General features: G+C 41.4%; 1 protein-coding gene across 5 annotated transcripts in view; it reads left to right on the top strand.

Annotated features, from left to right (window-relative positions):
* Window positions 1–214: 214 nt before the first annotated feature.
* The window catches only part of UPF2 (UPF2 regulator of nonsense mediated mRNA decay), a 132,912-nt gene continuing 107,054 nt past the window's right edge, over window positions 215–26,072 (top strand). For 3 of the 5 annotated variants that reach the window (XM_073328763.1, XM_073328766.1, XM_073328767.1), the window contains exons 1-4: window positions 217–430; window positions 5,870–6,249; window positions 7,591–8,370; window positions 24,074–24,234. In XM_073328763.1, the coding sequence (XP_073184864.1) occupies window positions 5,888–6,249; window positions 7,591–8,370; window positions 24,074–24,234 (1,303 nt within the window). In that variant the 5' untranslated portion in view covers window positions 217–430; window positions 5,870–5,887. Of the gene's footprint in view, window positions 431–5,869; window positions 6,250–7,590; window positions 8,371–24,073; window positions 24,235–26,072 lie in introns of all 5 variants that reach the window. The other 2 variants (XM_073328768.1, XM_073328764.1) reach the window with 2 other exon arrangements.

Below are 26,072 nucleotides of genomic sequence, written 5' to 3' on the forward strand. Positions count from 1 at the left end.
CAGTGTTCCCTACTGGGCAGGATGGAGGCCAGAGCCCAACACCTGTCCCCCACCCCCTCTGGCCACTTCCGCCTTCACAACCTCCTGCTCCTAGGCACCAGACTCCGAGCGGCACGGGCAGGCCTGCTGCCGGCCCCGAGGACCCCACGCCAGCCCGGGGCTGCCCGCCGCGCTGCCTGATACGTCCCTGAATTCAGCCGCTACTCGCCAACGAGGCGGGTGGGGGCGCGGCGGAGCGGCTGGACCGGAGCTCTGCGCGCTTCCTCCCCCCGCAGCCAGGAGAGGGCTGAGCCGCCCCTCCGCGGCGGAGTGTTTTCAGGCAGGCGGCGCGGCAGCAGCCCGGGGTCCTCTGCGGGCAAGCGGCGGGGGCCGACGCTGGTGGTGGAGTAGGGGCTAGAGGAGTCCGAGCCGATGTTTACACCGGGCAGAGGTAACCGCCCCCGCCGGCCTGAGGGCCGGGGAGAGGGGCCGCGGCGGGGCGGAGCAGGCTTTTGGGGGTGCAGGGGCTCGTAGGAGTGGGGCCGGGGCAGAGAGCGGGCGGCCAGCAGGGACATCCGGGACGGGGCAGGGCTGGCGGGGAGCGGGGCTGCCTGGAGGAGCGCGGCCAGCGCAGGAGTGGGGCCGGGGCCTGGGGAGGGGGCCGGGGCTCGGGCGGGGGCGGGAGGTTGGACTTCAGCGTGGGGAGAGTTGAGTGCGGGGAAGGGCCCGGTGGGCGTGGAAAGGTCACAGGGCGGAGAGGGGCCATGAGCGGGAGGGCGCTCGCTGCGGGCGGGGGGACACGCGAGGGGAAGTTGGCTTCCGGGGTTTGCCTGAGGGAGGAGCGGGGGAAATGTGAGGGAAGGGCTGGGTGGGTGGAGTGTGGGGCGGAGGGGAGTAAGATGAGGCTGGGGGCAAAAGGGCTTGGGAGGCTAAGGGGGTGGAGGGAGAGAAGGGGGGAGGTGCCAGGCGGGCAAGGAGAAAAGGTGGGGGGGGGTTGGTATTTGAAGGGGTAGACAAAGGAGGTGACCCTCAGTTGAACCAGGGTATTCGGTGGGGATGGGTTTGTGTGTGACATGTAGAGCAGGTGAGAGGGTTGTTTGTTTACTTTTGTGTGGACACATGGTTTTTTTCCATCTAGTGACTGTGTTTTGGGCCTTTTCTTTTTGCGTTCACCCTAGCAAAGGAGGCCCATCTGTGGAGTTAGGACAGTAAAAACTTTTTTCAATAAGGCAGACGGAATAGAAAGTAAAAGTCAGTGATGAACCTTAGATCAAACCCACCTTTTCCATGCTTGTGTTTAATTATGAATTTTCGCCTTCATCCGTCTCTTTTGGTCTGTTTTGTGGGTTTGAGTTTAGGTTTGACTGGGTGATTGTGGCATTTCACTGATGCAGACCATTTGGATTATTCTTTAAACTTGTTTAGTTCTGACAGTTTGTGCATCTGTCATGGAATATTTGTCATAGGGAACCATGCAGAGTTTGCATTTTTAAGTACCTTATCAAAATGGGACTAATTTATATAATTCCTCAATTTGCTTAGTCAGTATTTTATAAAATAACTGGACAAGACCCTGTAATGGTGACTAATATGCAACTCCCCATAGCAGCACAGAGAGATTTGGGGGGAAAACCTTTTTTTTTCTAATCAAATACAAAATCTGGTCTTCAGTACTTTACTTTTAGATACTGACTTTCATCCCTGGATTTCATAGTACTTACAAACATAAATTAATGAAACCCCAAAACAACACTATTATTGAATGCCCATTTTGTAGATGGTGAAAAACTTAAGTACAGAGGAGTGGGTGCTGAGCTTTCTTCTTCCAACTTTTAAGGTTGGCTGCATTAATTATGCTATCTGTATATATTTTGTATAACTCTTTGCGATTGTTCAAGATAAAAAAGCACTACAATAAGTATTTTCTGCTGAGCATTGTCTGTGTACTATTTAAAAAAAAGCTGGGGCTGGACTCCTGTGTATCTTACAAGTTCCCCAGGTGTCCTAGAACTGACAGTCTTTGTACTCTGCACTATTGTGAATACAACTACATCAAGTTTTCACATATCAGGCTTGTTATAAAGAAAAAAAATTCAGAAACAAATCAAGAAAATTCCCAAACAAAACCTAAGATTGTGTTAAGGGAGGAAACAAAATTAATTAAAAAAATTAGAAAGTTGTACAATGTTTACAAAACCAAACATTTGGAAGTGAGGACACTACAAGGCTATAAGTTCACAACCCCTAAATGTCACTACAGATCATCCCATTAAAAACAATGAGGAGTCCTTGTGGCATCTGAGAGACTAACACATTTATTTGGGCATAATTTGTTAATCTCTAAGGTGCCACAAGGACTCCTCATTGTTTTTGCTGATACAGACTAACACGGCTACCACTCTGAAACCTGTCACTCCAGTAAAGTTTTCAACACCTTCCTTAACTCTGACCTTCCTATTTACCCCCATCTTTTTGTATCTAACTTCTAGTTATGAGCCACAGATTTCTACTACTTACTAGGTTATAAACTGTTAATGCCTGTTTCCGCAATACACACTCAAATGAGTGGTTGGATATCAGTTTCTTTATCATTTACATAGTATGGTCAAAACCTCACATTTTTCATATAGCCCTCCTTGTCATCCATACTAGACCTTGCCTTTGTTCACCACATTATGAACTGTATGCCTTTCTTTACCCTGTTCATTTATCCAGTGTTGGCCAGCTATAGATCAGCGATCAAAATTCTCAATATCAGCCTTAATATACAGGCCGCATACCTGCAAAGATGAGACATTCCTTTGCAAAAGACAGTCCTGAATTTCTCCCTGATCTTGATGTAAGCTAGCAGGGTGGGTGCAAATATGACTGTTCCGCAAATGACCATGCTACTATAATTTATATGTGCAACAGAGGATGTTTAAATTTTTTTTCAAGCAACAACTGATGGGTGAGCAAAGGTAAGGGTCACAGTGTTAACAAATATTTAGGGACTTTCCAGCATTTATTTTTTTGACCTAACAGACTTTTAATTGATGACCTTTTGAGGTCTCTTCCAGTCCTATGAGTCTATGATTTTAATAAAGGTCATTTTAAATTTATAGATACGTTTCCTTTAACTTTTTTCCAACAAAGCTTTTTATTTAGTGGTGTCATCAGGAAGAACACAACTTTATCAAGTACAATTGTTAAAGAGAATCTAGTGGAATATTAAAATGGACTGAATCTCATTGGTGGGGACATTAAGCTGACTTTAATATGGAAGAACGTTCAACTTTAAAATCCCCCCCCCCAAAACAAACAAACAAACAAACAAACAAAAAACTTGAGTAGCTGTCTTGGATTAATATGGCCTCTATTATATGCCATTTGTAAGCTTGGACTGCTAAATGTTACTTTTGAACTTGGGGCAAAATATTTAGAGGAACTGATGTTGCAACTGGATTCAAGATCCTAGACCCCAAATACTTACATATAACCTATTTCCATAGATCCAGTTGCAGCATCTGGCCTTTAGTATGTTGCTTTTTAAATGTACTGACTTAACACAAAATCTATTTTAATTCCATTCTAATTAAACCAAAAAGTCAAAATACAGTGTTATGGGGATTGGATGGCTGCAGGGATCAGTGATGGGTTATGGTCCTATGGAGTCTTTCAGCAGTAACTAGTCACTACTTATCAGGTCATTAGGGAGTCAAAGTTGTTACCATCTGCTAGCAGCTTTGTAACTCGAGAAATTAATTGCCCTCTGTCCTGTTCCCAATTAATACAAATCAATACCCTCTCCCTCCAAACCCTCACAGTTGGCACTCACTGGGACTTCTGTCAGCAGAGAGGCCAAGTTTTGAATGGGTCATCCATGGTAACTGACCTGTCTCTCACCATTATTGGTATGTCTTCACTGGAAAAAAATAAAAAGAGGGGAAAAAAAGTGCAGTCTTATCTCAGGTTGGCTAATCTAGGTTAAATTAGCAGTGAGGACATACCAATTTGACTTTTACCTCAAGCTAGCACCATAAGTGTGAGCAGAGAATGAACTCAAGCTTCTAATCCCGAGTTAAAAGTGAGTTGGTATTCACTGCTATTTTAAATCATATTAGTTAATTTGAGTTAAGAAAGCACTTTTTCTTGCATTAAAGACGTACACTGTATGTAAGGAGCACAATGTGGAAAACCTTAAACTGTTGCTATGCTTGCTGAATTTTCTGTTGCTATCCTTGGTGAATTTTTTGTGATATAGATTGGTTTAAAACAATTATTTATAAAAATCAGACCAACATTTTAGGAAATTTTTAATGGAAAACTCTCCATGTTCAATACAGTTTTAAGACTAATTATAATTTGGGGGAAAATTATTGAAGAATTTTTCCATTTAATCAGGAGAAAATAGAAAAAGTACTTAATTAGAAATAGGGATTTTCTTCATTGAGGTGTTTTATTTTTATATGTATACTTTTCAAATATGTGTAGTTAAGAACAGGTAAAACCGATGGATTAAGGGGCACTGTTAGATAACGAAGGCCTACAATGTGAGTGTTGGATGTATAAAATAAAGTTTTTCAATACTGGAAAACTTTTTTCTTACATTTTTATTTCTTTTGACATGCAAATATCCCATAGTTTTGTTTTTTACCCAAACATTTAAAGAAAATGAGAAACAAATGAATCTGACTAGTCAGTTTTCATTGTCCAAGATGACTGAAGTATAGAAAATACATGAAAAGAAATAGCAAAAAGAAATTTCTTTTCACTACTCTTCGTTCTAACAATTTAAGTAGATATTAGTAACACAGCGAAAGATGTCTCTCCTCCCACCCTCTAGAAGATTTTAAATTCAACAATGTCCCTTCAAAAGTTTTTTAAATTTTCTCTGGGGAAAAAAGAATGCATTTTAAAAGCATAACTTACTAGAAATGAGGGTATTAAAAAATCCTTTGCCTTCAGCCTTGATTCTGCAAATGCTTATGTGCTTAACTTTAAGCATGTGAATAATCACAATGGGACTAAGGCTCAGATTTTCAAAGGCTCTCATTTTCAAATGTCTTTTAGAGACCTAGAAGCCTAAATCCCATTGACTGTCAATAGCTTTTAGGTTCCTAAATGCCTTTTGAAAATGAGATTTAGGTTCCCAAATCAGTTAAGTATTGTAACACGAAGCACAACAATGCCTGAATACCTGTAGAAATCTGTATCTAAAGCTAAGCATGTATATAAATATTTGCTGAATCGGGGCTGTAGTTTTTGTCAGTCTATAAACATCCCACAATAGCCCTTTTGATACTTCAGGATCCAAAAGTGCATAGCAGCAGTGAGCATACCAGCAACCTCAATCTGAATTGCATGAACAGTTAAAAAAAAAAAAAAAAAAAAATTTGCAGCTCGTGGTAAGGGAAAAAAGATTTTCTGGGAAAGCCTTTCTTTGAGGGTTTTTTTTTTTTTTTTTATTTAAGCTTGTAGGTACTTGGCTCTGATCAGGAAACTTTTTTTTTTTTTTAAATGGGAATGCTAGCTTTGCTGCAAAGATTAGGTTTTCTCCAGGCTGTTGTAGTTTTGAACAGTCATCTGACTGCACAGTTCAGGTTGAAGAGAATGCCATAATATATGCTGAAAGCAATTACAGGCATTTGGGTTTCGTGCAGTACTCACATTTTCTCCTTAATCATGATCTTAGTGCCATAGGAACAGCGTGGCAGTGTAGTTCTTTTGAATATCATCTTCCAGGTTGATTGCTTAGCTGCACCCAATTTTCTAATTGAATTTCATCCTCATACTGGATGAAATTTACTTTACTTCAACTATTCTTAGTGAATGTCAGGATATAGTGAAAACTAGTTTGTTCATATATTGCCAATGCAATAATAATGGTGATATTCCTGTACTTCTGCAGATTTGCCTGGGTAACATAATGCCAGCTGAGCGTAAAAAGTCAGCCAGTATGGAAGAAAAAGAATCTTCATTAAATAACAAAGAAAAAGACTTCAGTGAAAGGCGGTCAGTGAGCAGTAGAGAGAAAGCAAAGGAGGATGTGAAGGTTGGCCTAAAGAGAGAGACTCTGAAGGCACCTGAAGATAAAAAGAAAAAACTGGAGGAGGATAAACGGAAAAAAGAAGACAAGGAGCGAAAGAAAAAAGAAGAGGACAAGATAAAAGCTGAAGAAGAGCAGAAGAGAAAAGAAGATGAAGAAAAAAAGAAATTTGAAGAGGAAGAGAAAAAGAAACAAGAAGAGGAAGTAAAACGTCAGCAAGAGGAGGCAGCTGCACAATTGAAGTAAGATTTATGTTTAAGTCTTAACTGTGCCTAACAGTATAGTCCTTACTCAGGCAGAATTCCCGTTGAAGTCAGTGGGAGTTGTGCCAAAGTTAGGACTGCAGTATTGGGTCACTTTTTTTAATTTTATGAATAAGAAGGTAAAAAAATATATAATTGTTTGGTAAATATAGATGTCCGTGTCAAGTGATATGCTCAGTGCTATTTGTGAGAAGCTAAAAGTATGCAGTAGTTGTTTGTATGTACTAACCGCTATCACTTTGGCTTATACATTGGATTTTGGTAATGTCATCTGTCTGGAGATCTCATGTGGTGTATAAATGTGCCTGAATTAAACATCACAAAGTCTCATTGAGGTTCAGAAGTGTTACCCCATTTTACAGATGGGGAAACAGAGGCACAAAGAGGCCAAGTGACTTGCCTGTGATCACAATGAAATATATCCAGGAATAGGTGCTGGGCATCTTGATTCTCAGTCCAGTACTTCAGCCACAAGACCAACCTTACTATATAAGCAGTTGCTGTAAACCTTTAAGCACTGGAAATGGGCTGTGATCTCTAAAGCCATCCAATAGTCAGCAGTCACAAATAATTGGTATTTGGATGGAAAATCTGCAAGGAGAACCTGGATAGGATGCAGCAGAAAGTGGTGTTAATTTAGTTTTCTCTCCGAGTCAGTATCCATAGCAGGGTTTTAAGAGACACTATGGTGTTGGAGGGAAACAAAACCAAGATTCTGACCATTTGTGTTCATTAAAGATACCATGACACTTTTTTAAAGAGTAAGGATATTAATGTGTCTGTCTTGGTCAGACTCCAGGCGAATACATTTTGTCTACTTAAATTGCCTTTGCAATATCAGTTGGATTTGGAATTCTTCTTATCTAGAACACTTGTGTAGTGTTACTTTATTCTGTTAACAGCTGCTGTATTCTGTCCCAAAGTGAATTGTATTTCTTTCTTGAGTAAAATGATTGTAGTATTTATGCTTTGTTAATGCTTTATGATAAAAAATTTCTGTATAGAACCTTGCTAATGTGTTTGTTTTAATACATAAATGGCACTTTCTTAGAAAAGATTTAATAGAAGTGCTATTTAGTGAAGCCTTGGAGTTACTAGGACTTCCTTATTATCAGTAAAATATATTACAGAACATTCATTAGTACATATAAAGTATCAGGAAAAATTTAAACTGCACTACAGTTGAGATAAATTAGCTTGTGGTGCATTATCCTTGTTTTGAAATGGTTCATTTACTTGTCAGTTTACAAAATTCAGTAATCTATAATGGAAATTAGTGAGGTCTTATCAGGTTATAACTATTGTTGTTTCTTTCTTTAGAGAGAAAGAGGAAGCACATCAACTGCATCAGGAAGCTTGGGAGCGCCATCAAGCAAGAAAGGAACTTCGCAGCAAAAACCAGAATGCACCAGACAACCGTCCTGAGGAGAATTTCTTTAGCAGGCTGGACTCGAGTCTGAAGAAGAACACTGCTTTTGTTAAGAAGCTAAAAACTATCACAGAACAACAGAGGGACTCCTTGTCTCATGATTTTAATAGCCTCAATTTAAGCAAGTACATTGCAGAAGCTGTAGCTTCTATTGTTGAAGCAAAGCTGAAAATATCAGATGTGAACTGTGCCGTGCACTTGTGTTCTCTCTTTCACCAGCGCTATGCTGATTTTGCTCCATCACTACTTCAGGTTTGGAAAAAGCATTTTGAAGCAAGGAAAGAAGAGAAAACTCCCAACATTACCAAACTAAGAACTGACTTGCGTTTCATTGCAGAATTGACAATAGTTGGGATTTTCACTGATAAAGAAGGTCTGTCTTTAATCTATGAACAGCTAAAAAACATTATTAACGCTGATCGAGAGACTCACGCTCATGTTTCTGTGGTAATAAGCTTTTGCCGGCATTGTGGAGATGATATTGCTGGTTTGGTACCAAGGAAGGTTAAAAATGCTGCAGAAAAGTTTAACTTGAGTTTTCCTCCTAGTGAGATAATCAGCCCAGAGAAGCAACAGCCCTTCCAGAATTTGTTGAAGGAATACTTTACATCTTTGACCAAACACCTGAAAAGGGACCACAGAGAGCTGCAAAATATTGAGAGACAAAACAGGTGACATTTAAATACTGTACTTCATAAATTGATATAATAGTGCAGCTCATAGAATGCTTTAAGATTTCTTTAATTGTTGCCACCAAAGTAAAATTATGTGGAAGAAGCGCTTTGTTGCAGAAGGGTCTCTGAAATAACATGCTTAAAAATTTCCCAACTAGAAAATCTTCTAGAGCCTGGAATGTTACCTAATACGATATTAGGTTTTAAATAATTTTTAGAGGGAAACTGTTAAGTAAGTTTCTCTTGCTTTAATTTTTTTCAACTCCTCCACTGGTTTTGTAACACTCCTTTAACAGCTTAGAGGCTAACAAATTTATTTGAGCATAGGCTTTCGTGAGCTACAGCTCACTTCATCGGATGCATGTAGTGGAAAATACAGTGGGGAAATTTTGTATGCACAGAGAACATGAAAAAATCTCCCCACTGCATTTTCCACTATATGCATCCGATGAAGTGAGCTGTAGCTCATGAAACCTTATGCTCAAATAAATTTGTTAGTCTCTAAGGTGCCACAAGTACTCCTTTTTCTTTTTGCTGATACAGACTAACACGGCTGCTATTCTGAAACCTTTAACAGCTTGAGACTAGCGTTTCTTTCCCAGCTGGTTTTGTCCTTTTCCAGTTGGCAGCAAGTATTTTTATTTTTTTCCCCCTTCCCACCCACATATTTCTTATGGACCATATGCTGACATGGATTTGTTTATTTTTTTGTGTGTACCAACATTGTACATCGTGTCAGCATAGTTCTAAGTATAGAGGGGAAATAGTTTGTCAAAGAAGTGTACTTTCCAAATTTCTTATATATTAAAATCTAAAGTCAAAATTTGGGCCTAACCTACTCAACCATGTCCTGTTAAACCTTGACTCAGAACATTAAATGCTTCAGGACCTCAGCTAACTATAAATGTCTGAGGCTGGAAAGAAACTTCCACCATAGATAGGCGTGTTGTTGAATAAATATGTACTTTTCTCTGAAGCATCCAGAACTGGTCATTGTTAAAGCCAGAATGGTCTCCTAGGTGGACTGATGGTCTGATAAGGGCACAGGACTGGACAGGACCTCCTGGGTCATCAAGGCCAGTCTTCTTATATGACAGGCATTCTCATCATACGATCTCATTTGTATGATGTGGTAATTCCTATATTCTTAGAATATTTCCAATAGAGATAAGCAAAAGCACATGAATTGTGCAGTTATTGGTGATGGGCCTGAACCAAAATTCTGGATATGAAATATTTATCCCAAGTCAAACTGCATATGTCTATAATGTTGAGTACAAAAAGCCCTCTGATCTGAACACTTCCAACTTCGGGGTTTGAAATCTAGACTCAAATTTGAACTTCTCAAAGTGTGGGGTGATCAGTTTTGGTATTGGAGTTGGCCTATTATAAGGATTTATGTGAGAGATACAAACTCAAGCATCTGTTGTAGTCCAGTCCCATCCTTATCAGTTAAATGACTGTATTTTGCTATATAAGAAGTTGGAATGTGTAGTGACTTTTACTATAGTCCAACTCCTTATACTACTTACTTGTTCAGGGAGAGTCAAAACACAAGTATAATTTTTTTTGCAATTTAATAAGTGTATACCTTCATTATTTAAACTAAAATGGTTACAATTAAGTAAGTCTGTCATAAAGACAAATGTAGCAGAAACAGTGGGAACAAGTAGGTGAACTTCATTGCTGGCGGATTTGATTGCAGTTATCCTTCCTCCTCCTCTTTGTGGCTGTTCATTTAAGCAGCAGCTGTTCTGTATTGAGAGGACTGGCATGTCCAACTAATAATTTAAGTCCACTGACATGCATCTTTTCTTAATTACCAAGCAGTTACAAACAGTTGTAAAGTTCTTTAGTTTATAAAATTTTCCAGGAGTATTAGTTTAACACCTGACTGGGTGTTTCAACTACAGAGCTACCAGTAAAGAGCTGGACAGGAAACGGTTTCCCTGTCTTTGAAACTCTTGTGGGACAAACCCAAGATCTTCAGAAGTTTTTTTGTGTAGAAAAACCACAGGAAAAAAAGAGAGGCCGCAGAATAACCAACAGGTGGTGAGGGCACTCAGCTGAGGTGTGGTATGGAAGACCCAGGCTCAAGTCCTTTGTCTGAATCAGGCAGATCAGGAACATTAATAGGGTCTCCCGTGCCCCAGGCGAATGCCCTGGATGTCAGCCACTATTAGCTATTCTTGAGTCTGTCTCTGGACCATAAATTCCATCCGGGACCTGAGAAACCTTTCCTGACAAAAGGTGTAGAACTTAAAGTACAAAGTCTTTTTTTGGTGCATAGGTGATAAAACAGTATCATTTAGGATCTTGTTGAGATGGTTGCATTGGTTATATATTAAAATATATATTTTAAAATGTTAGCCTTCTGCCTTAATAACAATTAGAGCGAGTGAGAGATTATTCTCAATTTCTCAAAAATTCCCTTTTCTGTTTAATTTAATATAATTAATGGTTCTCTTTCTCCATAGACATACCTGCATACATTAGATTTGGATGGCATGAGGCCAAAGACCAATGAGAAGTTGGAGTATGCAACTGAATATCATTTAGAGTGTAGTTCTATTCTAAAAAGTGACTATAAAAATGATAGCTCCTTCCTTATTCAACAGATTTGGCAATTAATTGATCTTTAACTACTCATGGTAAATAGGCCCAATGGCCTGTGATGGGATGTTAGATGGGGTGGGATCTGAGTTACTACAGAGAATTCTTTCCTGGGTGTCTGGCTGGTGAATCTTGCCCACATGCTCAGGGTTCAGCTGATCGCCATATTTGGGGTCGGGAAGGAATTTTCCTCCAAGGCAGATAGGAAGAGGCGCTGGGGGTTTTTCACCTTCCTCTGTAGCATGGGGCACGGGTCACTTGCTGGAGGATTCTCTGCACCTTGAAGTCTTTAAACCATGATTTGAGGACTTCAGTAGCTCAGACATAGGTGAGAGGTTTATTGCAGGAGTGGGTGGGTGAGATTCTGTGGCCTGCATTGTGTAGGAGGTCAGACTAGATGATCATAATGGTCCCTTCTGACCTTAATGTCGATGAGTCTAAGAGATCTATTGAAAGACAATGTGCTTTACTGACAAAAATAAGCTTACTGTTTTTTTTAATTCTCAATAGTACTGCAAAACCAACTTGAACAGGGAGAGAGCTAGAATAGGTTCCTCCTTATACATCAACTGAATAGTTTACGTAGGGTATATATTCACTGCAGAGTTAACTTGAGTTGGCCTAGCTCAGGGGTCGGCAACCTTTCAGAAGGGGTGTGCCGAGTCTTCATTTATTCACTCTAATTTAAAGTTTTGCGTGCCAGTCATACATTTTAACATTTTTAGAAGGTCTCTTTCTATAAGTCTTTAATATATAACTAAACTATTGTTGTATGTAAAGTAAATAAGGTTTTCAAAATGTTTAAGAATCTTCATTTAAAATTAAATTAAAATGCAGAGCCCCTCGGACTGGTGGCCAGGACCCGGGCAGTGTGAGTGCCACTGAAAATCAGCTTGTGTGCTGCCTTTGGCACACGTGTCATAGGTTGCCTACCCCTGGCCTAGCTCAACTGAGAGCAGCCATGCTTCAAAATAACATTCAAGCTATCCAGAGTGTAGTGTAGTGGTTGTGTTAGCAACTGATGTGTTGTTTTAACTTGAGCTGTTGCCTATCCACCCCACTGCGCCCACCAACTCAAGTAAAAGTACCATCATGCTCGAATGAAGGGTTTTTGTGTGAGGATAGGACTCAAGTTAGGGGTGACGCTCAAGTTGTAACTCAGGTTAACATTGCAGTGAAGACAAACCCTATGGTCCAACCAGTTGCCCCTGTATAAACCAACTGAAAGCAGTAGTCGTGTGCACAAGTGTTATTGATAGCAAAACCTGAAGATGAAGTGTAACTAAGGACATAATCTGGCTTGTAGAATCTTTGTTACTGGTGGTCATGGGTCAGCAAGAAAAAAACATGCTTGATTCTCAGATCCCAGGCTGAGTTCTCAAAGCTAACTGCACTAAGCAAGGAGGAACTGCACTTTTTTTTGTAAATTAAGCATGTTAAGATACAGTAAACATGTAACTCTACAATTTTATCTTTAAACACTTCAGATTAGTACTGAGTTTCAAAGTGTTGTTGCATCTAGAAACCTAGTGAATAACAGTATAAACATCTTTAGTAGCAAGCTCTGACCCACAAGTTCATTTATAAAGGAGGTCAATAAATTTAAAATCTTTGTCAACTAATTGGTTTTCTCCTTTCAGAATGCTTATTTTAGAAGTTGGAAACTATCCCTAATTGATGCCTTTACTGGCAAGGAAATACTGTTCATTGTTGCTGAGTAAATAGCACTTTTTAAATGCAGTAAAAAACATTTTTCATTGAAGAACTATGAAACCAGCAAAACTTATGTCACTTGTGTGTAGTAATGTCATGGAGGTGGTATGATGGGACTGCTTGCAATGGCATGTGGCCCATCGGCAACTGCCAGTAGCAAAAATCCCCAATGGCTGGAGATGGGACACTACATGGGAAAAGCTCTGAGTTCCTCCAGAGAATTGGCTACATGCTCAGGGTATAACTGATGGCCATATTTGGAGTTGGGAAGGATTCCCCTCCCTTCCCCCCCCCCCCCCCCCCCGTTAGATTGGCAGAGATCATGGGAGTTTTTTTGTCTTCCTCTGCAGCATGGAGCATGGGTCTCTTGCAGGTTTAAATTAGGGCTGTAAAGCAATTAAAAAAATTAATCATGATTAATCACACTGTTAAACAATAATAGAATACTATTTATTTAAATATTTTTGGATGTTTTCTACATTTTCAAATATATTGATTTCAATTACAGCACAGAACACACTGTACAGTGCTCACTTTATATTTATTTTTATTACAAATATTTGTGCTATTAAAAACAAGAAATGGTATTTTTCAATTCAACTAATACAAGTACCGTAGTGCAATCTCTTTATCATGAAAATTGAACTTACAAATGTAGAATTATGTACAAAATAAACTGCATTCAACAATAAAACAATATAAAATTTTAGAGCCTACAAGTCCACTCAGTTCTACTTCTTGTTCAGCCAATCGCTCAGACAAACAAGTTTGTTTACATTTGCAGGAGATAATACTGCCCACTTCTTGTTTACAATGTCACCTGAAAGCGAGAACAGGTGTTTTCATGGCACTGTTGTAGCCGGCATCGCAAGATATTTACGTGCCAGATGCACTAAAGATTCATATGTCCGTTCGTGCTTCAACTACCATTCCAGGGGACATGCGTCCATGCTAATGAAGGGTTCTGCTCGATAACAATTCCAAGTAGTACAGATGGCTGTATGTTCATTTTCATTATCTAAGTCAGATGCCAACGTCAGACAGTTGATTTTCTTTTTTGGTGTTTCGGGTTCTGCAGTTTCCGCATTGGAGTGTTGCTCTTTTAAGACGTCTGAAAACGTGCTCCCTACCTCATCCCTCTCGGATTTTGGAGGGCATTTCAGATTCTTAAATCTTGGGTTGAGTGCTGTAGCTATCTTTAGAAATCTCACATTGGTACCTTCTTTGCATTTTGTGAAATCTGCAGTGAAAGTGTTCTTAAAATGAACATGTGTTGTGTCATCATCTGAGACTGCTATAACATGAAATATATGGCAGAGCAGGTGACATACAATTCTCCCCCAAGGAATTCAGTCACAAATTTAATTTTTTTTTTTTTAACGAGCTTCATCAGCATGGAAGCATGTCCTCTGGAATGGTCACAAAGCATGAAGGGGCATATGAATGTTTAGTGTACCTGGCATGTAAATACCTTGCAATGCCAGATACAAAAGTGCCATGCCAAACGCCTGTTCTCACTTTCTGGTGACATTGTAAATAAGAAAATGGCAGCATTATCTCCTGTAAATGTAAACAAACTTGTTTGTCTTAGCGATTGGCTGAAAAAGAAGTAGGACTGAGTGGACTTGTAGGCTCTGAAGTTTCACATTGTTTTGTTCTTGAATGCAGTTATGTAACAAAACAAAAAAATCCTACGTTTGTAAGTTGTACTTCCACAACAAAGAGATTGCACTACAGTTCTTGCATGTGGTGAATTGAGATTTTTTATCATTTTTACAGTGCAAATATTTGTAATAAAAAATAACATACACTTTGATTTCAGTTATAACACAGAATACAATATATATGAAAATGTAGAAAAACATCCAAAATATTTAATAAATTTCAGTTGGTATTCTATTTAACAGTGTGATTAAAACTATGATTAATCTCTATTAATTTATTTAATCGCAATACATTTTTTTGAGTTAATTGCGTGAGTTAACTGCGATTAATCGATAGCCCTAATTATTATTATTTATTATTTTGTTTTATCATTGAAACTTACCTGGATCAGTTGAACACTGAAGCCATTTGGGCATGCCTGGAAATTGTATGACATTTTTAACAACTAGAAGATACTGTTTGAGCACCATGGTCTTGTGGTCAGCTCTGTTATTTTTCTTCATTTTAGTAGTCAAAAATTGATTATAAACATAGTAATGCAGTCTGTTCCCAGGAAGGTGGAGTTGACATTATATTCCAAGTTACTGGCTTCTCTGTTTTGAATTGCAGCATCAGGTTCAGACCAATTTTTGGTCAATGGTAACAACTGGTCAATCAGATGCCACTAACACCACCATTCAGGCTACTATAAAACCAGTCAGAGAGGACAACTAGCCAGGAAAATACTGTCATCTTTCATTTGAAAGTGCACATTGGGCCCATTTCACAATAGTCTTGGAGCACCTTAGGTATGTCTATACTGTAATTAAAAATCCATGACTGGCCCATGCCATCTGACTCAGGCTCTTGGGGCTCGTACTAAGGCACTGTTTAATTGCCATGTGGATGTTCAGGCTCGGACGGGAGCACATGCTCTAGGACCCTGCAAGATGGGAAGGTCCCAGAGCTCGGGCTGCAGCATGAGCCCGAAGGGCTACACCACAATTAAACAACCCCTTAGTCAGAGCACCACGAGCCCAAGTCAGCTGACACAGGCTCATGGGTGTCTAATTGCAGGGTAGACATACTCTTAAGCCAGGTCTACGCTACACCTACTTCAGCATAATTTACAGCACTCAGGGGTGTGAATAAATCACCCTCCTGAGGGCCATAAGTTATACTAACATATTCACCAGTGTGAATAGAGGTATGCTGGCGGAAGAATATCTCCTGCTGACATAGCTAATGCCTCTCGCGGAGGTGGATTTATTATGCTGATGGGAGAGCTCTCTCCTGAGAGTGTCTTCACAAGATGTACTATGGCAGCTGCACCAGTGTAGCGCTTCTAATGTAGACTAGCCCTAGGTGTGAGCTTACACTTTTGTGTCATGGGCCCTCTATCAGCTACACAGGCCCCAAGGAGAATACCCTTTGCAAAGGAGACCAGCCCTCTCCTCCTCCCCCCAAACACACACACAGAGTACAGAACTGATTCTGCACTTTCATTTCCATGAGAACCTCTGACATAGCAGGGGACATGTTCAAGACAGGAAGTGGTGTGGCTGGGGCAGTACTGTGTCCTGGCTGCTGTAAAACCCACAGGGGCCTTGGCCGCCTAGGTACAAGCTAGGGCAGCTCTAACCCATGCTAGAGTCCAAATTTAATTCCTAGCAGTCAGGGATCAACAGTGGCAGAAACTGCCCTTGTTTCCCTGTGCCAAACTCAGCACCAGCACAGAGATGAATTTGTTCCATTATGGGCAGGTCTACATTTAAAACTTGCATCGGCGCAGCTGCAGTGCTTCAGTGAAGAGGCTGCTACACGGACAGGAGAGCTTCTCCTGTCAGCATAGTTAATCCATCTCTGCAAGAGGGGGTAGCTGTGTTGACGGAAGAAGCTCTTCTGTTGACACAGTGCTGTCTATGCTGGGGATTAGGTCGGTATAACTATGTCACTCAGGGGTGTGGATTTTTCACACTCCTGAGCAACGTAGTGATAGCAATGTCATTTTATAGTTTAGATCTGGCCTATGTTTGGATCAGACTCCTGAAAGTTATTGTGTTGAAGAGTCTTTGGGATGAGTATCTGCAAATTGTTTTAAGTACAGGTTGGATTTTCTTCACCATCTACTACTATTCGCTGTTTCTCCACTATATTGTAAAGGCAGAATGTTGGCAATGAAGCCATTTTCACTTCAGCATTACAAGACCTAGCAAGTGGTAAATCATGAACCATACTGTTCAAACCAGGAGTAACATGGAATAATCATCTTAAAGAGACATGGTTGGTGAGGTAATATCTTTTATTGTACCAACTTCTGTTGGTGAAAGAGACAAGCTTTTGAGCCAGGGCTTTGGAGCGGAGCCCGGAGCTGGAGCGCAGAACAGCTCCGGGGCAGTGGAGCTGCAGGTTTTTGTCTGGAGCTGGAGCACAGCTCCAAAGCCCTGTTTTGAGCTTATACTGAGTAGTTCTTCAGGTCTGGGAAAGGTATTCAGTGTAACAGCTAAATACAGGGTGCAACAGGTAAGGAGTTAGCATGTTTTGCAAGTGATCATTCAAAGTAAAGTGGGCAGTTAACATCTCTATAGTGATAGGATAAAGGAGAGTTAGGGCATGTCTTCACTAGAAACGTTAAAGCGCTGCCATGGCAGTGCTTTAATGTGGCTATGTAGTTGCGGCTCCAGCACGCTATAAAAACCCCACCTCCATGAGGGGAATAGCACTTCCAGTGGTGGTGCACTGTCTACACTGGCACTGGATAGCGCTGCAACTTTCTCACTCGGGGTGTGAAAAAACACAATCCTGAGTGCTGCAAGTTGCAGCGCTGTAAAGCGCCAGTGTAGACAAGCCCTTAGTGGGTTACAGGTTGTTGTAATGAACCACAAATCCAGTGTCTTTATTAAATCCATGATTTTTGGTGTCTAGCTGAGTGACAAATTTAAGTTCCCAAGCTCGCTCTTTAAATGTGTTGTGCAGGTTTCCTTGGAGGATGAGGACTGAGAGGTCAGATATGGAGTGATCATTTTGTGAAAAATGTTCTCCCTCAGGTGATACGGTATTTTTGTGTTTTATCATTTTGCTGTGTGAGTTCATTCAAGAACCTAGTGATTTATCTGGTTTCACCCACATAGTTGGTATTGATGCACTGGATGAGGTATGTATCATGTTGTGATAGGCATGTGTAGGACCCATGGATCTGGACAGGTGCATTGTTGCAGGTATTAATCATCGTAGTAGCGGAGATATGTCTGCAGGTTTTGCTTTTGTTATGGCTGGAGGTGGTGCTGCTTTGAGATGGTGTGTCCTGGTCTGGGGGGAGCTTGTTTCTGATGATGAACATTGTTAGGTTGGGGGCTTACTTGAAGGCCAGAAGAGAGGAATTAGAAAAGATTTCTTTCAGGGTGTGGTCCCCATTGGGTGTGGGGTGTAGCTGTTTAATGATTCCCCCCCCCCATAGGTTCAAGTGTGTGGTGGTAGGTGACATGAAACTAGAGGTGTGCAGTTGCAGAGGTGTGGGAGTTTTTTGGGTCCTGTATTGAAGCAGGTTCTTTCAAGGTATTTGGGTAGCCCATTCCATGAGGCAATCTACTTCTCTGGTGGAGTGTCCTTGTTTGGTGAAGGTGGTTTTAAGTGTGTAAAGGTGTGTATCCTGGACTTTCTTCTCAGAGCATATTCTGTGGTGTCTGAGTCCCTGGCTGTAGATAACAGATTTCTTGGTGTGTTTCGGATGGTTCCTGGATCTGTGAAGGTGTTGCGGTCCATGGGTTTCTTGTATGTAGTTGTCTGTAGGGTTCCATTGTTGAAGCTGATCCTGGTGTCCGGGAAGCTGATGTTGGTGTGGTAGTGTTCTAAGGAGAGTCTGATGGGTGGGTGGTAGTTGTTGAAGTTGTGGTGGAAACCTTTGAGGAAGTTTAGGTTGTCTGTCAAAAGGTAGAAAATATCATTAGAGTATCTCAGGTATATTGTTGGTTTTGTGGTGCTTTTGTCCAGAAATTCTTCCTCAAGGTGGCCCATGAAAAGTTTGGCCTATTCGGGAGCCATCATAGTGCCCATGGTGTGGACAAAGTATGTGTGTGTTGTTGAATGTAAAGTTGTTATAGGTGAGGGTGAAATGGATGAGTGTTTGGGGTGGATATATGAGTGTTGTCTATTGTCTTCTAGATATTAAGAAAAACAGAGCTACCATCAAATTGATGATTTCTATTCTTTTGGTTTAAAAAAAGCCCAAGAGGATTACTATTGTCACTTCTGGTTTGAATAGTGTGGTGCATGATTTACCATTTGATGTCTTGTAATGCCAAAGTCATAAACTGGCTTAAATTCCACCCTTTGGACTTTACAAGACATGTTCTGCATTGTATGATGCTTCTGTTACCTTTGATTCCTTGGAAATTTAAGTAAAAGATACAGCTGCATGTCTGTGTCTATAATAGACCAGCCCTTAATATTGATGGTGGTTCTTTGCCATAAACTGTAGTTGCCAGAGATTGTTGTTTTTCTCCAGGATGCAAGTTTAATAAATTAACAAATATCTTTGACACTAATTTATTAAAATGTTGATTTAGAATAGATGAGAGCAGCCAAATAAACTAAAGAGTACAATAAAAAATCTTTCACAGAATACTTGTAAGTTTGGGGAGGGGATTTTGTTCAAGCCTAGTATGTATTTGTCTGATTTATGACACGGCTTACATCCGTGTTCTGTGGTTCTAGCCAAATACTGAAATGTGCTTAGAATGTATATGGATCAAAAATTGCACAGGGTTTGATACCTTTTCTTTCCCTTAACTGATGACAAGGAAGTGCTCCTGTAGACCAGCCATGGTTTTAAGATCTGAAATTTTATAAATCAGCATTGCTAGAAACCGACAGTACGATATGAAAATCTGATATTTTCATCTTTATAGAGATATTAATATTTATTTCTAGACCTAGCTGTTTATCAGATATCTCACCTTAATATCATGCCATTGTGATTAGTCTTGCTTTTTTCCACTTGAATTCTATATACTTTTAACAGCTGTTGTCTGCATCTAAAAAACTAATCTTTTATACAGTTTGAAAGGCAAGATTAATCAGAAACTGGAGTTGACTAGAAACTGACTTGAAACAGAAGTGAAAAGGAATAATTTCCTTTGAGTACCTGGGGTGAAATCCTGGCTCTGTTGAAGTTGACAGGAGTTTTGTTATTGACTTCAGTGGACTAAAGTAGGGCCACAACTTTGCCCCTAATGTCCCAAATACATCTGGTAACTTTCATCTTAGTTGCCATTTCTGAGGTCTATTAACTTGGGACAGTATTTGCTGAGGGCATGTTTACACTACAAAGTTAAGTCATCTTAATGTCAGTCTATATCCAGCCACCACAGTAATTAAGTTGGTTCTGTGTGTCCACGCCAAGATCATTGTCTCGGTGGAGTGCACCCTTATTGGCAGCACTTGCATCAATGCACAGACCAGTGCACTGTGGTAGCTATTCCACAGTGCAACTAGCCGCAGTGGGTTTTGGGAAGGGCTTGCAATGCCTCATGGGACCAAAACATTGTTGCAGGGTGAAATGGGAACATGGCTTCAGGCTCCCATGATGCAGTTTCCTCCCTCCCTCTCTTCCTACCCTGATATCAATGGCAAACAACTCATGCTTTCTCGCGCCTTTTTTCGAAAGCCTGGGTTAGCTGCGTGTGCGCCATAGTCTGAGAAGCATGGACCCCGCTCAGCTGTGCATTCTTGTTATGAGCATTACAAACACCTTATGCCTTATCCTGCAGTACTTTCAGAGCCGAGATGGGAGTTGGCACGTGGAACATTGCGATGTCATGCAAGCAGCTCTGCTGCAAGCCATGGGACAAAACAATTTCCGGTTGCAGTTGCGCAACAGCTGAATGTGGTGGAGCATCTTTTCTGTTCCTGGGAAACAAGCACTGACTGGTGGGATTGCATCATTCTGCAGCTATGGCTGCAGAACTTTCAAATATGGAAGGCCACTTTCCAGGAACTTTGTGCAGAGCTTTCCACAGCCGTGAAGTGCAGCAACACTAAAATGAGACCTGCTTTGACAGTGGAGAAGCGAGTGGCAGTCGCTCTGTGGAAGCGTGCAACGTCAGACTTCTGCTGGTCAGTGGGGAATCCATTTGGAGTTGGTAAATCCACCGTGGGAGCTGTTGTGATACAAATGTGCAGGGCCATTAATCAACTTCTGCTAAGAAGGGTAGTGACTCTGGGCAATGTGCAGGACATAGTAGATGGTTTTGCCATGATGGGGTTCCCTAACTGCAGTGGGACAATAGATGGCACCCATATCCCTATCTTGGCACTAGACCACCTTTCCAAAGAGTACGTAAACCGTAAGGGATACTTTTCAATGGTGTTGCAAGTGCTGATGGATCACAGGGGACGTTTCACTGACATCAGCTTGGGACGGTCAGGAAAGGTGCATGATGCACTCATCTTTAGGAACACAGGTCTGTTCAGAAAGCTGCAATCAGGGACTTTCTTTCTGGATCGCAAAACAGCCACTGATGACATAGAAATGCCAATAGTGATCCTGGGAGACCCAGCGTACCCTTTGCTCCCGAAGCCATACACTGGCCACCTGTATAGCATTATGGAGTGGTTCAACAGTAGGCTGAGCAAGTATGTAATGTTGGTGGAATGTGCTTTTGGACATTTAAAGGGTCATTGGCACAGTTAGCTTTCTAGGTTAGACCCTCAGTGAAAGCAATATTTCCATTGTTATCACAGTCTGTTGTGTGCTCCTTAATATCTGTGAGGCAAAGGGAGAGAAGTTTCTATGGGGTGGGGCGTGGAAACAGATAGGTTGGCAGCTAATTTTGGGCAGCCAGATACCAGGGTAATAAGAGCCCAGCAAGGAGCTCTGCGTCTCTGGGGGGCTTTGAAAACCTGTTTCAGTAATGAGCCACAGTAATGTGCCCCGCTTATCTCTGTTGTGCTTTCCCGTACCATGCCATCCATTGCATCAGTTTCCCTGTATACCCCCCACTTAAGGCCCCATGATTACAATAAATAAAGAGCATTTCGTTTTTGAAACGTTTACTTTTATTGCGCACACATAAAGAAACCGAAAGACCAGGAAAATAATTTAACCTTGGGCAAATGGAGTGATAAAATTGGGAGGGGAGAAACCAAGTCAGCTTGTCTGTAAAAGCATAGCAGTCTTGACCATCATAGGTCTTTGAATGGCTGTCTTTTGTTCTTGATACCCTCCCCTGGCGTTGAGTGAAAAGAATACTTTCCTCTCTCTCTCTCTCTCTCTCTCTCTCTCTCTCTCTCTCTCCCCCGCTCCCCTCCCCCTGGAACATTTTGGGGAGGGGAATTGGGAACAGGGCAATGCTTGCAGGCTCTGCATGAACTGCAGAGAGATCTAGCCTCAAGGTGCTTTTCTTGAAGCTCAACCAGATGCCTCAACATGTCTGATTGGTCCTTCGTAGTCCACAGCATCTCATACTGCATCGCGTGCTCATGCTCCTGGAATGCTCTCCTGCTCTCCATGTCCAGTTTTTCAGACTGTGAAATCCTCCACGCTCTTAGCTCCGCATCAGCTGTCCTGGAGGTGTTCATTATCTCGCTGAACATGTCATCATGCATCCTCTTTTTCCATCTTCTAATCTGCGAAAGCCTCTCTGTTGGTGTGGAGGATGTGCTAAAGGCTAAGCTTTCCACTATAAGTCATGCAAAGCACAAGGCAACCATTGTCAGCGCATACTCTGGGTCCAGTGCAAGGTTGCTATTTAAAAAACATTCCCCTTGTTACACTTAGCTCAAGCCAGAACATAATCAGAATCCCTAGCTATTCAGTGAACCAGTTCCAACTGTGGTGAGTATGTCCCTGCAGCATGGGCAATGGGCCTTTTTGCAAATTGTAGCAAACCTGCCTTGGGAGTACAGGTGGGCAGGTGGACAATACCCCCTCCCCCTAACAACATGGACATTGCTTTGAGACCAGGGACCAGCGTTAAGCTTCCCAAATTGCTGTCTTTGTGTGAGGCAGCTCTGGCGAGGTCTGAGGCTGCAAGAGAGAACACAGGAAGCCTTCCCTCCCTTTTGTTTAATGCTGCTGGTAGTAGTTGCCCTGGACTTGTTGAATCTGAGGTCAATGCCGATCTTTGTCAACCAAACCACTGGCATATTAGGGAAAGCGTGGTTGAGGAACCCAGAAGTCACCATGAATGGTGGATCACATGCTCTATTGTTCGCAGTACGAGCACTTGTAACGAAAACTTCCCCCATTTCTCCTAGGTGACCCTATATGATATCAGTCTCCTGAGGGTAACAGAAGTGGCAAGAAAGCAGGTGCTGCAAGTGTCCTGGTATAGACCTGGTTCTTATGCTACTATGCTGTGTACCACAATGATGCCAGCAGAGTTAATACTGGAGTGGCTTGGAAAAGTGTCTTACTGTGGTGGAAGAAATAAGGTAGCCCTCTCCAGAAACCTCTGGAAAGAATTGCAGAGAACCACCATGAAAGGTTCCTAGAGATCTCCATGGAGGATTCCTGGGCGATTCCTGTGCACATAAGCAATCTTTTCTGAGGGGCACCCTCTGCATAGCTGGAGCAGTCACTAGGAAGCAGATACGCACTGCACCTCACTTTTTCTTCAGATTAAACATAAAATAAAATATAAAAGCATGTAATTCCTAAAGTTTGATTGGAATTGCATACCCACCGGACATGCCTTCCCTGGGATCACGCTTGACCGCCATGCTGTCCTGTGACTGAGTAGGCTCCAGGGTTAACAATAGCTCTTGGCTCTCGTGGAGAATCTCCTGCTCGCCTGTCTCCCATTCTCCTCCTCTGCCTCTTCCTCATTCAGAATGTTCTCATTGTTGCTTGAGGTGGCCCAGAACTCAGACTCCTGGTAGGTATCCATGCTGCATTTGGGGGTAGTGGTAAGGTTGCCTCAGAGAATCGCATGCATCTCATTGTAGAAATGGTATGTCTGTTGTGCAGAACCAGAACAAATGTTTGCTTCCCTTGTCTTCTGTCACGCCTTCCGAAGTTCTTGGATTTTCTTGCAGCACTGCTGCATGTCCCTGCTGTAACCCTTGTCCCCCATGCCCGTGCCATCTTTTCATAAATATCTACGTTTCTTCTGCTGGATTGGAGCTGTGCCTGCACAGACTCTTCTCTTCATGGAAAAATAATGTCCACCAGCTCCTGTGTACTCCAGGCAGGAGCACATTTGGGGCACTGAGTTGCCATGGTCAGCTGGGCTGGTGAGCTCTCCATGCTGATGAAACAGGAAATGGGAACTCAAAAGTTCCCCAGGCTTGAAAAGGGGAGGGGCTGTTTCCCGTTTACGTGGCTGCTGTGCAGCGGAGTTGAAAATGATCTTCAGAGTGGTCACAACAGAGCATTGTGGAACCCCTCCTGGAGGCCAATTTGGTTGATTTACACAACCCATAGCCTGAGCCCCGCTGCCTGGGGGGACTTGGGCTTTGACTTCATGGCATTAAAGTTAAAACAGCTGTGGTTGTAGTACATTTAAGTTTATCAAATTTGGTATTAAGTTTAATTTTGATAGTAGTGTTAGCCAGATTGTTGTCTCTCATTGCTACTATCTCATTTAGTGTGTGTGTATATAATTCTGTGCCAGAGGGAAGACTGATTGTTGTTCAGTGGAAAACTTTGTCAGTGGTTCAGTATAGGTCAAATAGATCTCTAATAAGCAGACAATGTCTGATTGTATTTTTTTTTTTGTGCTCTTTATAGGCGTATTCTGCACTCTAAAGGAGAGTTGAGTGAAGATCGACATAAGCAGTATGAAGAATTTGCAATGTCCTATCAGAAGCTGTTGGCAAATTCTCAGTCTCTGGCTGATCTGTTGGATGAAAATATGCCGGATCTTCCCCAAGAGAAACCAACACCAGAGGGTAGGACATCGTTTAGGGTTGATAGGTTATACAATACTGAAAGCTTTCCTTTATGGGGAAAAAAACAAAAACAAAACCCTCCCATTGATCTGTGTTTTCACTGCAAGTTTCCTTTTAAATGTTCATAGCTTAGCCTCCCATATTTAAATATATGGAATAAGACAAAGCGTTCTAGGGTATAGCAATAAAGCTTCATTTTAAATTTATTAACATCCAGTGAATTATTGAGCCTAAATAGGCCAGCACAGGACCAAAATAAATGGTGGAAACTGGTGGTTGCCCTATGCACCCAAGGGCTTGGGAGGTTAAAGAAGAAGATTGGCTAAGTGTTCATTTTGGCGATATCTTGTACCTCTGTTAGGATGGTTTTATTAAGGTGGTAAGGTAATGGGTGCCATGTAAAGAAAATCCTATTTGTACCTTTAATCCTTCCCATCACTTTAAGTAAGTATATTTCATTTATTTTTGTAAGAATTACTTGGTCAGATAACTAGTCATTCACAGGCTTTATTTTACATTAGAGAGACCATTTGAATCTGAAGATTAGTAATCCATTCAAAATTTCATTTTAAATGCAGCTCATATAGAGAAATATGCTAGCAAATACTATGATGTTTCAGTTAAATTGTCTTCTTTCCTTATTACTTGTGTTTCCTTGTTTCTCAAATTGCACAGAAGGCACTTGGTTTTGATTACTTAATGTAGTTTGAATCTGCTTTAGAAGTTATCTATTAATTGCATCTCAGAGCTTAACAATTCAGTATAGTTTTAAAATATACTTTAAACTTGCCCTTTAAAGTATTTCAAAATACAGCTGGGAAAATGTTGCACGACCTGTTAGATAAGCCACTAGATGGCTACCTGTGACCTTTGAATATGATGGCAAAATTCAGTATGCCACACTAGTCTTGATGGCTGTCAAATTTTAATATTTACGTATTCAGGTTCTTGAAATCATGGACCTCAGATTTGTCCAAAAATGCTCGTGAGCTTAAAAAAAATTGCTAAATCTGTTTTGAAGAAGAAATGTGATTATCCCAACAGTTTTCCTACCCTGATTGCCAGACACAGATTAAGCAGCGTGCAGTTGCACAGGGTCCTTAATCTCAGGGTGCCTCTGACCTCCTGGCTGGTTTTTAACCCTCTTGACTGGTTTTTCTCCCCTTTTGCTGGTTGCAATGTGTTGGGGCTTTTTTCCACTTGTAAGTTACAAGTTGGGGGAAAACCCCAGCACAATGCAACTGGCATCCATTGCTGCATGCATGCGCTGCACCGTCACAGCTGCTTCCACTATAGCATTCAGGTCTTGTGCCTACCGGTGTTGCACCAAGGTCCTGCTCCACATGCCAGGCCCTCAATGAGCCAATGTGGCGGTTCCTGCTCCTTTCAGTGACCTGAGGTTCAACAGCAGGGAGGAGTAAGAAGTGGAGACCAGAGTGGGTGACGCAGGGATTCCTGGGAGCTTGGGAGGGAGTGGTAGGGGGCTTCCCTGTACTAAGGCTCCTGAGAGGAGGTAGGTGTAGGGGCTTAAGGGCTAGCAGGCTGGGAGGGGGTGGTTGCCTGAGAGAGGAACAGGAGGATCAGGCTTCTGTGGAGGGGTGGGGTCGGGAGGTGTACTGAGTGGGAGAGAGGAGGGTCAGGATGCTGTGGAAGCCAAAGGAAAGAGTGAGTATTTAATTAAAAAAAATATATTGCAATATATATTTAAATGAAATATTCCTAGATGTATTAATATTAACATGTCATATTAGTTCTTTAAGTCTTTTCCAAGCTACTAGTAATAAATTGAGATGTTCTCATATTTATAAATTATGTATCATGTGCTTTGTCTATTTTAA

This window comes from Lepidochelys kempii, chromosome 1, assembly GCF_965140265.1.
Source record: "Lepidochelys kempii isolate rLepKem1 chromosome 1, rLepKem1.hap2, whole genome shotgun sequence".
NCBI lineage: Eukaryota > Metazoa > Chordata > Testudines > Cheloniidae > Lepidochelys > Lepidochelys kempii.